A 13,730-nucleotide genomic window follows, 5' to 3' on the forward strand; every position below is an offset into this window, starting at 1 on the left:
GTACAAAGGCTCATGCCTGTAATCCCAGCACTTTGGGAAGCCGAGGCGGGTGGATCACTTGAGGTCAGGAGTTCGAGACCTGCCTGGCCAACATGGCAAAACCCCATCTCTCCGGAAAAAAACAAAAGTTAGCTGGGCATGGTGGCATAGGTCTGTAATCCCAGCTACTCAGGAGGCTGAGGTAAGTGAATCGCTTGAATCTGGGAGGTGAAGGTTGCAGTAAGCCAAGATCGTGCCACTGCACTGCAGCCTGGGCAAAAGAGTGAGACTCCATCACAAAAAAAAAAAAAAAGGAAAAGAAAACTCTTCTGGGTCACAATGCTAAGCTCTTTATGATTCCTGTCCTTGTGTCTGTCTTTTTCTCTCTTTACTTCAGTCACAATTTGTGTCACCTTTTGCCACTCTAAATACAAATGTTACAAATAGGTAACTTTTCCCTATCTCTCCCTTCAATTAATACTATCTACTCCCCTTGCTCAATTTTAAAGATAAAAATTAATTTATGCTTAGTCCTAAATATGCTAATTAGAAGGTTTTCAACTCTGATTAATTCATATTATTTCTTATTTATTTACTAAATTTTTGGTAGAGATGGGGTCTCACTATGTTGTCCAGGCTGGTCTTGAACTCCTGGCCTCAAGTGATCCTCCCATCTTGGCCTCCCAAAGCTCTGGGACTACAGACACAAGGCACCACATCTGGACACATTATTTCTTACACACATTAAAAAAAAAGTGCAATACCCTAAATCTGAAAAGCCTTCCGCAGAATTTTAAACTTTCAAGATGCAATAAGCCTTACCTTCTCAGAATTCAGGAGGAGATGTCCATTTGCTCTCACAGCTGTAGGCCATTTGTCACTTCACAGATAAATGTTTAAAGACAGAAAATAAGAAACAAAGATGATAGTTCTGGCTTAAAATTTTGAGGTAAAAGCTAATACACTCATAAAGGTTTGCTGAGATAAAAGTGCAAGGATATATACTGTAGTCCTTTTTGTAATGGGAAATGAAAACAAAGCAAAGGACTGGCTACATAAACTAGGATACACGTATACAATGATGTAACTACTTAGGTGGGGCTACAAGTATGGATATAAAAAGATCTTAAAAATATATGTGAAGGCCGGGCACGGTGGCTCACGCCTGTAATCCCAGCACTTTGGGAGGCCAAGGCGGGAGGATCACAAGGCCAGGAGTTCAAGACCAGCCTAGCCAGGATGGTGAAGCCCCATCTCTACTAAAAATACAAAAATTAGCCGGGTGTGGTGGCGGGCGCCTGTGATCCCAGCTGCTGAGGAGGCTGAGGTGGACAGTTGCTTGAACCTCGGAGGCAGAGGTTGCGGTGAGCCAAGATCGCGTCACTGCACTCCAGCCTGGGTGACAAAGCAAGACTCCATCTCAAAAATATACATATATATATATATGTGTGTGTGTGTGTGTGTGTGTGCGCGCGCGCGCGTGTGTGTGTGAAAACATAAGACAGAACAGTGTAAACAATGTGGTACCTTTGTATATATTAACAAATAAATAGAGATATCAGATGCTGGTATATAAAATCACAAGAAACCAATAGTATCATGATGAGTTTTGGGAAATAGAGTAGTGTGCAGGCAAGGGTAAAAGTTCACTTTTAACTTTTTGCCTTTATGTACTCTTTAAATTTTCAAACTATGTACATGCCATTCATTCATTCTAGCAATGAGATCATATGGGGGGTTGAGAGCAAGAGTTCTGGAGCCAATCTCTCTGGGTTTGCATACTTGTACTAACATTCATTAGCTGGGTAGCTTTGGGTTATGATTTGTTCCTCTTTATTCCTCAGTATAGTTCCCTGCCTATAGACATGGATATTAAAGACCTTCCTCGAAAAGCTGTCATAAAAAGTTATTAAAAGTGATTTAAAAAGTACCTGGCATAAGCTCTTGATGTCATCACTTATCTGTAATTTTTAAAAACCTAACAAATGTGAAAAAAATTGGTGCAAAGGAATGAAGACTCAACTTATTGGTAAAGAATACTTCTGAGATATCCAATTTGCCTAAAAATGCATTGTAAACAATAGAGAAAAATAGTAGGGCCAGGCACGGTGGCTCACACCTGAAATCCAAGTACTTTGGGAGGCTGAGACAGGAGGACCACTTGAGTCCAGGAGTTTGAGACCAGCCTGGGCAACAAAGTGAGACCTCGTCTCTATAAAAAAATAAACAAAACTATCCAGGCAAGGTGACATGTGGCTAGTCCCAGCTATTCGGAAGGCTGAAGTGTGAGGATCACTTGAGTCCGCGAGGTCGAGGCTGCAGTGAGCCAAGATCGTGCCACTGCACTCCAGCCCAAATAACAGAGTGAGAATCTGTCGAAAAATAAATAAATAAATAAATAAGGTAAGTAATAACACTGGATGACAAGTAGTGTATGAACGGCATTAAATTTATTTTATTCCTCTGGGCTGGGCACAGTGGCTCATGCCTGTAATCTCAGCACTTTGGGAGGCCAAGGTGGGTGGATCGCCTGAGGTCAGGAGTTCAAGACCAGCCTGGCTAACATGGTAAAACCCCATCTCTACTAAAAATACTACATTAGCCAGGCATAGTGGTGCATGCCTGTAATCCCAGCTACTTGGGAGGCTGAGGCAGGAGAATCGCTTGAACCCGGGAGGCGGAGGTTGCAGTGAGCTGAGATCACACCATTGCACTCCAGCCTGGGCAACAAGAGCAAAACTCTGTCTCAAAAAAATAAAAAATAAAAAATACTCGGGAGGCTGAGACAGGAGAATTGCTTGAACCCGGGAGGCAGAGGATGCAGCAAGCCGAGATCATGCCACTGCACTCCAGTCTGGACTCTGTCTCAAAAAAAAAATTATTTTATTTCTTTACTTCAAAATCTTCATTTTATTCTTGAGGAAAAAAAATGTAATTTTATTCTAAATACAAGAAGGCATAAGAAATTGTTTTGGTTTTATGAAATAAAATTTGAACAGACTAAGAGGTTTGTTTCCTCAGCTACTTGAGGGACTAGAGAGAAAAGTAGACACGTCTGGGTAAAGAGGGAAAAGGACAGAAGGATTCCTCTGAAGAAACAGACTCTAGTCAGAATGTTACTAAAACTAATGCTGGAACCTTGGGGCTCTCTGCTCTAAAGAGAAAGTTCTTTCCAATTCTAATGTTCTAGAATAATTCCTGCATTTAACAGGTCAAATGAATTACTAGCAGACCAGCAATGCACCTGAAATATGACATGCTTTGGTGCTTGGGGTAGGTATGTGGATTTCTGGATGCAACAGATAGGGGGTGGCCTTTCTGTTTTAGTACATATTTAAGATAAGAAAAAGAACATAACTGGCAAATCTATACTATCCCGTCCGCGATAATTTCTTAGATATTTGAAGCCACAAAACACCACTATTGACAATCAATAAATCTAGTCCACACCTATTTTATCATTCACCTTTGTTCCGGCCACATAGCCACATGATTATAAAGGTAATATGAAAGATGATTTGGAACAAGATCCTTGCCAGAGACGCGAAGATCAACAGGATACCAGAACTCAAACTCCTGCTTTAACTGATCTAATTTTTCCTTTGGGATCTGAGTCTTAGGAAATGGAGCCTCCTTGAAGAAAACATAATCCCAAACTTCCTTGGTCATCTGTTGTGGTCTGTATTAAAAATAAATAAAACAAACTATTATATATACATATATGTAATTTCTTTGGAAGAATCAATACCTGAATCTCTTCAGGTATTGATGGATTAGGAATCTCTTTCTTAATGTAGTTACAGGAACAAACAAGGACAACAGCTTCCACAAGAATGAAGAATAGATGATGATAGTAAGGGGCCATCTATTAATTTTTCCCAGTTCAACAGTAAAAAAGCAAAAACATCATGACAAAATTCTGCTACATAAATCTTATTAAAACATTTCAATATGTAAATCAAATATCACAACTCTTACTGACAAATTATGCTCCTTTCCCTTATCTGTTTACCAACCTAATGCCCAGCGGAGACTCTGCCTGTCCATGCAAGTTACCCCCCTGCAATAGGTGTGCGACTGTGTAAAATGCCATGTAAATAGTGGAGTCAGAAAGTGATTCAATCAGCCACTGCTCATCCCAAGGCAGGTGAGTGCCTGAAAAATAAAAAGTAACACATGAGGAACCTAAGAGACATTTCATCTATAGAATCCACATTTTTAAGAAGAGGGCTATAGCATTTACAAAGCTACTTATTTAGGAAGTTCTTAAATTATTCTTGAATAATTAATAAAAATAAAATGGTAGATAAAAGACAAAATGGGCCAGGCACGGTGGCTCAAGCCTGTAAACCCAGCACTCTGGGGGGCCGAGGTGGGTGGGTCCCCTGAGGTCAGGAGTTCAAGACCAAACCGGCCAACATGGTAAAACCCTGTCTCTACTAAAAGTACAAAAAAAATTAGCCAGGCATGGTGGTAGTTGCCTGTAATCCCAGCTACTCGGGAGGCTGAGGCAGGAGAATCACTTGAACCCAGGAGGCAGAGGTTGCAGTGAGCCGAGATCGCGCCACTGCACTCTAGCCTAGGCAACAGAGCAAGACTCTGTCTCAAAAAAAGAAAAAAAAAAAAAAGACAAATGGTTGAAGCTTGGAGTCTCTCTATAAAAAAGACACACCATAAACTCTATACAGATTAGAGAAGGCATATTTCTACCACATAGTAGATGATAGTGGACTATATCCTAGGTTTTCCTGACCATCCAAAGAAAACTTGTTGCTTTCAATTCAGAAAACACTAGAATTGAGGGGGGGGGGGGGGGGTAAAAACGTATATTTCCTTGTAACTGGCAAAGTTATCCAAACAGAAAAATGTCAAGTTTGTTCACCTAGACCATAAGTTCTTGAGCAAGCATGTTCTTGTAGCCAATCTAAGGTGGCTTCAAAATTCCTCCTGGTCTCCTCACAGAATCTAGAAAACAGCAAAAGACAAAGTGTATCTTTATTGGTTCACTTTTTTGTTGCATTTCAACTTTATTTTTTCCACATTTTTCATCTCCTTTTTCCTCCCTCATCACTTTCTCCCATCTTACGTTTCCAGGTTCTTCAAGCACTGAGATGTCTGTTTCTTCCAATTCTCTTCTCCATAATCTAAGTACCTACAAGTGAACAAATTGATTTTTTTTTTTTTTAAGTCAAAGATGAGTACACTGACTAGGGGAATTTTCTTGCTATAAAAGAGACTAACCACTGGTCACACAGAGCCACGACACATTCATCTGACGACCTGGACATCACTTGTTTCTCTGGTTCCATGTAAATAAGTGCATCTCCCTAAAGGAAGGTAAATAAACAAATATTAGATACTATGTCAAATCAATCTTCATTCCTCAAGGATAAAAATTACTTTAAAAAAATGCTATACCACCAATAACTGAAAGCCCACATTTTCATTATGTCTTCCCCACCTTCCCAGGGTCAGTTATCTTCTACCTTTCCTTCTATGTAACACTTGCTTTTAAAAAGGCATGAATCTTCATCAAGTGGATCACTTTCTCTACCTACTGATTATTTCATTTCAGTGAAAGACTAAAAAGTGAACAAAAAGGAAAAAAACACAGAAGATGGTTAGCAGTTTCGAATCCTATGGTTTGAAGGTTAGGCCTCCTATGACAGTTTTCTGGGGTTTTGTGTTTTTTGGTTTTGTTTTGTTTTTGTTTTGACAGATAGGGTCTTGCTCTGTTACCCAGGCTGGAGTGAAGTGGCGCTATCATAGCTTACCACAACCTCAACCTCCTGGCTCATGTGACCCTTCTACTGCACACTGCAGCCTCCTGAGTAGCTGGAACTACAGGCACATGTCACTCCACCCAGTTAATTTTTAAATTTTTTTATAGAAATGGGGTCTCACTACATTGCCTAGGCGGGTCTCGAATCCCTGGGCTCAAGTATTCCATCTCAGCCTCCCAAAGTGTTTGGATTACAGCTGTGAGCCACTGTGCACAGCCCTATGGCAGCTTTTCATCCTTCTTATAAACTGCTTTAAAAAAAAAAAGAGATACAAACACTAAACATAGAAAATCTTGTTACTAAAGATTTATAGTGCCATGAAAAATTTCCACTAGAAAACTGACCATGCTTTTGATTTTTTACCAAATATAAATCTTTCTTAATGCTATCATGATCCTAAATACTTTTAAGCATGAAAATTGATGATGCTTTTGATTTCTTACCAAATATAAATCTCTCTTAATGCTATGATGATCCTAAACATTTTAGGCTAGGATAATTTTTAAAAATAAAATTCAGCATTATTATTCAAAAAATGATTCACTGCTCTGTTTTTAATGCAATTCTTCATGCTGAAATTAAATAGCTGAGATTTTGGTTTAAAGATGGTAGATCAAAAACAGACATTTAACTCCTGTTCAAAATTCCAATAAAAAGACAAGAGGGTTTTACAAATGGCATGAACCTACAAAGTCAAAATGAACGAGAGAAGAAAAAATATTAACTGAATTCTGAAAACAAAAAAGCAACATGAATGACAAATATATTAGCAAAAATTAAAAAGCTATCTAAATCCTAAGACAACAATAGAAAAAGCCGAAAAGCAATCCACTCTGTACTCCAGTACCTCTAAGAGTCTCAGAAATTGGTGGCATTAAATAGCTCTAGAAATAGAGATAAGGTCCAGGTGCAGTGGCTCACACCTGTAATTCCAACACTTTGGGAGGCCAAGAGTTCGAGACCAGCCTGTCCAACGTGGAGAAACCCTGTCTCTACTAAACTACAAAATTAGCTGGGCATGGTGGTGCACACCTGTAACGCCCAGCTACTTGGGAGGCTGAGGCAGGAGAATCATTTGAATCTGGGAGGCAGAGGTTGCAGTGAGCCAACCAAGATTGTGCCATGGCACTCCAGCAGCCTGGGCAACAAGAGCAAAATTCCGAAAAAAAAAAAAAAGAAAGAAAAGAGAGATAAGGTGAGATAAGTGAGACTGAAAAGAGGAGCACCAACTAAAGTCATTTAAAGAAGTGGGTATCTGGGAAGTGGTAAAAAAAAATAAGATAAGATTAAAATAAATAAAATAAAATAAAATATAAAATAAAATAAATAAAATAAAATAGAGGTTAGAACCCCATATACTGCCCCTACCTATACCAGAACCAAAAACAAAAAAAAAAAAGGCTAATTCTCTGGAAAAGGTAAAAGAAAGTCTCTGAACTAGAGACAAAGTTCCAAGTATCATAGTAAAAGTAGGGGAGTTAAGTGAAAGTCAGCACACGAGATGTTGGTACACATTCCTAGCTATCTTCTCCCATCCAACTCCCAAAATGCTCAGTTGCTTAGACTTCTTGTTTGTTTGTTTTGAGACAGTGCTCTGTCACCCAGACTGGAGTGGAGTGGCGTCATCTCGGCTCACTGCAACCTCCGCCTCCCAGGTTCAAGCGATTCTCATGCCTCAACCTCCCGAATAGCTGGAATTAGAGGCAGACACTACCACGCCTGGCTAATTTTTGTATTTTTAGTAGAGACAGGGTTTCACCATGTTGGCCAGGCTGGTCTCAAACCTGACATCAAGTGATCCATCCGCCTCAGCCTCCCAAAGTGCTGGGATTACAGGCGTGAGCCACTGTGCCTGGCCACTTAGACCTTTTGAGCTAGAGATTGGCAGAATCTTCTGTAGGGAAATCTAACAAACCCAAAAGCAAATACTAAAAAAAACTTAACATCCAGGCCCCAAGGCCCAAATGGCCCTTTCTAGATCTCCCCCAGTGAAGCCTAGTGACAAGTCCTACCCATATGCAAACACATTTCTTTTTACACCCAAATATATTATATATCAGCAGTCTTCCTCAGAGACGTCTTGTCTATGAAACAAGAACATCATCCTACAACAAATCAGCCAGGCATGGAGGCACATGCCTGTAGTCCCAGCTACTCAAGAAGCTGAGGTGGGAAGATCACTTGAGCCCAAAGCCAGAACAGCCTAGGCAATATGGCAAGACCCCTGTCTCTTAAAAAAAAAAAAAAAATCAGAAAACAAGAATCAATTATTGAACTGGCCCAAAGTTAGTAATTATTGAGTCTGGGTGATACATATTCAATTTTCCGTACAACGATTCTTTAAAAAAAGTTTTTATAAATTTGTATTCATACACACACACACAAATAGTACATAAAAGCACATAGTAAACAAATACTCCAGAAGAAAACGATGAGGGACTATCCCACAAAGAGGACCAACAGGACTGCCAGGATCTAAGAGGTTCAATATCTGAATGACAGGAATTCAAAAAGTGAAAATAGAGAATAAGAAAAAAGTCAAGAAGTGTTCCCCAAATTGAAGTACACAAGCTTCCAGACTGAAGGAGCCCACCAAGCACCCAGTAGCATGAACGAAAATTGACCTACACCAAGGCAAATCATGAAATTTCAGAACACGGTGAGAAAAAAGATTATACAAGCCTCCAAAGTCAGAGGAAACAAGTTACTTACAAAAACATCAGTCACTACCACAGAGTTTTCAACTTCTAAATAGCATCAATGAACCAAAAGACGATGAGGTAATACCCTCAAGTTTTTAAGGGAAAATTATTTCTAATCCAGAATCTATACCCAGACAATCCAATATAAAGATAGAAGACATATTTCACTCTTGAAAAGTCATAACAATTTACCTTCCAGGTACCCTTTATCAGAAAAGCTATCAGAGGCAGAGCTTCACCAAAGTGAGAAAGAATATAAGAAGGACATAGACATGGGATTAAGGAAACAGGAGATCCAGCTCAAGAGGAGCTCTGGAAGAGCTTTCTCTGAGTGGAACTGAAAGCACACTGATGTGTTTGACCTGAGTAAGGAAAGAAACAGACAGTTGGGAAAGAGTTGAGAAATGGAGTACTGATAAGTATATTTTAAATTAAGAATTTTTAAAAAACATAATTATTAATCCCGGGGAAAACCAAAAGCTGAGGATGAAAAATTATTGTACACTACATTATGGATGAGCCATGTCTCAAAAATGTAAATAATAACTATTGATCTAACATTTTTTATAACTACAGTGTATGGAGAAGACAGGGTATGGAGTAGTATATACCAATAAATGTGGGACGTTAGAGAAAACAAAAAGTAGGGGGAGGAGTGTAACCTTGATCTTCCTCCTACTTCTTCCAAGAGTAGGAGGTTAGTGGCTGATACCTAACCATGAAAAAAAAAAAAAAAATCACATTAGAAGCATTTAGATCAGATATCTGTAAGAGATGGAGATCAGCCAGGCACAGTGGCTCACGCCTGTAATCCCAGCACTTTAGGAGGCCAAGGCGGGCAGATCACCTGAGGTCGGGAGTTCGAGACCAGTTTGACCAACATAGAGAAACCCCATCTCTACTAAAAATACAAAATTATCCAGCATGGTGGTTCACGTCTGTAATTCCAGCTACTCAGGAGGCTGAGGCAGGAGAATCACTTGAACCCAGGAGGCAGAGATTACAGTTAGCTGAGATAGCGCCATTGCATTCCAGTCTGTGCAATAAGAGCGAAACTGCATCTCAAAAAAAGAGATGGAGATCAATACTAAAACGATTAAATGTTACCCCCCCAAGGAAAAGAAATTTAAATTATGGAAAAGTGATGAGGAAATTGCTGCTTTTTTATTTCAATAAGCCTAAAAGACCATTGTCTCTCTATATTATGGGTATACAAAGTTGTCAAAAATAAAAATGTAAAGGGTTAACTCAGCTAAATAGAAGAGAGTTATAACAAAAATGGAGGGGTTAGAGGAGGATGACGGTAAAAAACACCAGAGAAAGAAAGGGTTGTAACTACCAGTATCTAAAATGGCCACTGCCAGAAATATCATCAAAGTTCTCTGTATATGCTATGCACACATCAACTTCAGAACACTACCTTTATCAACATTATAGATGGGATGTTCAAGTTAAATGAATTGCTAAATAGGTCTATTTTTGCCTTAAAACTATATTATATCTGTATTACAGCTCCAGGTTCTACTGTAGAACTCACTGCTAATAACACTGTCAAGTCTATTAACTAATAGCTCTCCTAAAACAGCCTTCAGAGCATAGCCTATCACATACAGTGTCAATCATCTTTTTCTGAATAGTCTTCTTTACATCTTGAACCTTCTGTCCTTTAAATTCATCCACCAACATGATCTAAAAGGATGAGAAGGGAGAAAAACACATATAAAACAGTTAGAACTCGCCTTGAGTTTCTTCCCTAATTTTCCCTAACTAAATTTGCTTCTGCCCACTGAAATATTTTTAGTATGAAATTTATCACATTTATAATAAGTTTTCATTTTGGTATAGCATGGATAACTAATATTTATAACACACTTATCATTCTGTCAGTGATACCCACCTCACTATGTATCACTGAGATACCTAGTGTGAGCATGATTAGGAAGGAATACTCACTTTCACTTCTTCTTAAGTTTCCACATGGACGGAATTCAACTACACTCACTCACCTCATTCCTGGTGGTTTCTGAAGGAACTAAGCATATTCGGCTTCATCTCATTAGGCTCCTCTTTCTAAACCCACCTGCTGCAAGTGAGTATTCTTTGCCTGGCCATCTGATAAAGCTTGCTCCTAGAAGGAGGCCTACTCTTTCACCTCTATCTTTTTCTCAGTAGGCCAATTACATTCTAGGGCAAAGTATTAGCTTATCCATTGTTGCCATCGATTAAGCCTCAATCCCCTTCCAGCTTTCTTCGGTAATAAAGCAGATATTTTCACCTACATGACTCTTATTTTCATCTACATGACTCTTACATTTCTCTCAAATTGTTTCTATCTTAGGTAGAAGAGACATGCATTCTCTTTTGACATTCTAAACCTCTAACATACCAAAATACTTCAATATCTATTTAATCCAACATTATAAAGTTGTATTTAATGAGTGCAGTGATTAAGAACAAAAATCTGAATTAGTTGGGCGTGATGGCAGGCGCCTGTAATCCCAGCTACTCGGGAGGCTAAGGCAGGAGAATTGCTTGAGCCCAGGAGGCAGAGGTCGCAGTGAGCTGAGATTGAGCCACTCCACTCCAGCCTGGGCGACAGAGTAAGACTCCGTCTCAAAAAAAAAAAAAGAACACAAATCTGACCAGGTGCAGTGGCTCAAGCCTATACTGCCAGAACTTTGGAAGGCCAAGGTGGGCAGATCACTTGGGGTCAGGAGTTCGAGATCAGCCTCACCAATATGATGAAACCCCCGCCTCTACTAAAAATACAAAAATTAGCCGGTCGTGGTGGCACGCGCCCGTAGTCCCAGCTACTTGGGAGTCTGAGGCAGGAGAATCTCTTGAACCTGGAAGTTGGAGGCTGCAGTAAGCTGAGATCGTGCCACTGCACTCCAGCCTGGGTGACACAGCAAGACTCCGTCTCACACACACACAAACACACACACGCAAATCCCAGAGCCAGGCTACCTAGTTTGAATCCCAGTTCCTACTGGCTAACTATCTGGCTAATCTCAAGTAAATCAGTTAATCTCTTTGTGCCTCCATTTCCTCATCTGTAAATTGGGGATAAGAGTGCCTACTTCAGAAAGGGGTTATTTTCAGAATTAAGTAAATTAATATATAAGTGCTGCATAAGTGTTGGCTTTTATCATCATTCAAAATATGTGTCACTTCAAAACAAGATACATAACCAATTCTTGGTTATCCAGAAAAATGTAGGAAAGCTAAAACTAAAAACCATTCTCGTTGATGTCCTTAAAAATATTTGAATCTGAAGCACCTAACAACTTGTTTGGATTTTTATGTTCTCTAGCCTAGCCTTCTTTCCATGGAAATGTAAACCACATTAACGTATGCACAATTAGGAGAAAAGAATGGTTCAGAACAAGTTTGTTGGACTCACCTGGCATTTAGTAGACATTAATAAATAAACTAGGGCCGGGCGCGGTGGCTCAAGCCTGTAATCCCAGCACTTTGGGAGGCCGAGGCGGGTGGATCACGAGGTCAGGAGATCGAGACCATCCTGGCTAACATGGTGAAACCCCGTCTCTACTAAAAATACAAAAAACTAGCCGGGCGTGGTGGCAGGCGCCTGTAGTCCCAGCTACTCGGAGGCTGAGGCAGGAGAATGGCGTGAGCCTGGGAGGCGGAGCTTGCAGTGAGCCGAGATCGCGCCACTGCACTCCAGCCTGGGTCACACAGCGCGAGACTCCGTCTCAAAAATGAATAAATAAATAAATAAATAAATAAATAAACAAACAAACAAACTAATGGACTGGATAAAACTGCTTATCTAAAATATGAACTCCCTAACTAAAAGAGTAAAAAAGGGACCAGGAATTCTCCATTCAATAAACCTTTGAAGTTTACTGCATAATATGAACTAATTCGAAATATCTTGTCAAGAAATTCACTCCACAGAGATTCCTAGAGGGCACAAAAAAGAATTTCTGAAAATGCTTTTAGGCAAAGGACATGACAAAAACAAAAGATAGAAATTTGGAAATAGAATACATTCTCATATTAAGCTCTCAAATCAATGTATAGTTGAAACTATGTTAAATTTTTCTACATTTTTTCTAATTAAGAAAATCACAGAGCATGGAGTAAATCAAATAAAAACTAAAAACAATTATTACTTACACCCTCATAAAATCCTTTTAGATACAACTTCTCCTTCGCTTCTGCAAGTTTTTCTCGGTCATTCTGGCTCTGAATTTTCAACTCATCACAAATGGTTACTGCGGAAAGATTTCCAAAACCTGGGATTTCAATGACTGGCACCTGCAGCAAACAGCAATCAGAAACGTGTTCACACTGACTGAACACATAGGTCTATAGGGCACAAGTCCTTTTGCCTCTAATGTCCAATTAAGTCATTTCAGATTGTATATATCATTATGACACTGCCACACATTAAGTAATCACAGAGTGACTAACTTCCAGATGTAAATTTGTCCTCCTACTCTCCACAGGAACCACCCATACTCTGTGTATCAACAACCCCAATGCCCTTCCCCCACCACACACACCTTTCCCAGCATTCTATCCTCCACTGGCATATAATTATCTAAGTAATTCATGCTGAAACTAGCAAAATGATGTAAACCAGGGGTCCCCAACCCCAAGGATGTGGACTGGTACCAGTCTGTGGCATTAGGAACCAGGCTGCACAGCAGGAGGTGAGCAACAGGTGAGCATCACCCCTTGAGCTTCACCTCCTGTCAGATCATGGGTGGCATTAGATTCTCAAAGGAGCATGAACCCTATTGTGAACTGTGCATGGAGGAATCTAGGTTGCATGTTCCTTATGAGAATCTAATGCCTGATGATCTAAGGTGGTACAGTTTCATCCCAAAACCATTCCCCCACCACACCCTGACGGTCCATGGAAAAACTGTCTTCCACGAAACAAGTCCCTGGCGCCAAAAAGGTTGGGGACTGCTGATATAAACAACTAGTTTCATGGATGGTTATGCTTTTGGTTTACATTAATTCCTCTGGATCTTTCATGAAATGAAAATCATTTGCTAGTAATTTAAAAGTTTTTCGTCTATAGACACTAACATAAAACAGAGTCGTACAGGATTTTGTTAAAGTTATTATGGTTACAAATAAACATTCATGAAAAGAACAAAATTTTGTCTTTAGAAGCCAGGAAATTGATCATACTAGCAAAGCAAGCTACTATAAAACTGGAGATGCCGGGCGCGGTGGCTCAAGCCTGTAATCCCAGCACTTTGGGAGGCCGAGACGGGCGGATCAC

At 39.8% G+C, this 13,730-nt stretch overlaps 1 protein-coding gene across 4 annotated transcripts in view; it reads right to left on the reverse strand.

The window, feature by feature from the left end:
- The window catches only part of LARS (leucyl-tRNA synthetase), a 71,044-nt gene that overhangs the window by 26,693 nt on the left and 30,621 nt on the right, over positions 1–13,730 (reverse strand). For all 4 annotated transcript variants that reach the window (XM_025387070.1, XM_025387068.1, XM_025387069.1 and 1 more), the window contains 8 exons: positions 12,608–12,748; positions 10,076–10,153; positions 5,221–5,306; positions 5,066–5,131; positions 4,862–4,944; positions 3,996–4,134; positions 3,446–3,658; positions 802–859 (listed from right to left, as the gene is read on the reverse strand). In XM_025387070.1, coding sequence (XP_025242855.1) covers positions 802–859; positions 3,446–3,658; positions 3,996–4,134; positions 4,862–4,944; positions 5,066–5,131; positions 5,221–5,306; positions 10,076–10,153; positions 12,608–12,748 — 864 coding nt within the window. The remainder of the gene's footprint in view (positions 1–801; positions 860–3,445; positions 3,659–3,995; positions 4,135–4,861; positions 4,945–5,065; positions 5,132–5,220; positions 5,307–10,075; positions 10,154–12,607; positions 12,749–13,730) is intronic.

The sequence above is a fragment of the Theropithecus gelada genome, chromosome 6, assembly GCF_003255815.1.
Source record: "Theropithecus gelada isolate Dixy chromosome 6, Tgel_1.0, whole genome shotgun sequence".
Classification (NCBI taxonomy): Eukaryota; Metazoa; Chordata; class Mammalia; order Primates; family Cercopithecidae; genus Theropithecus; species Theropithecus gelada.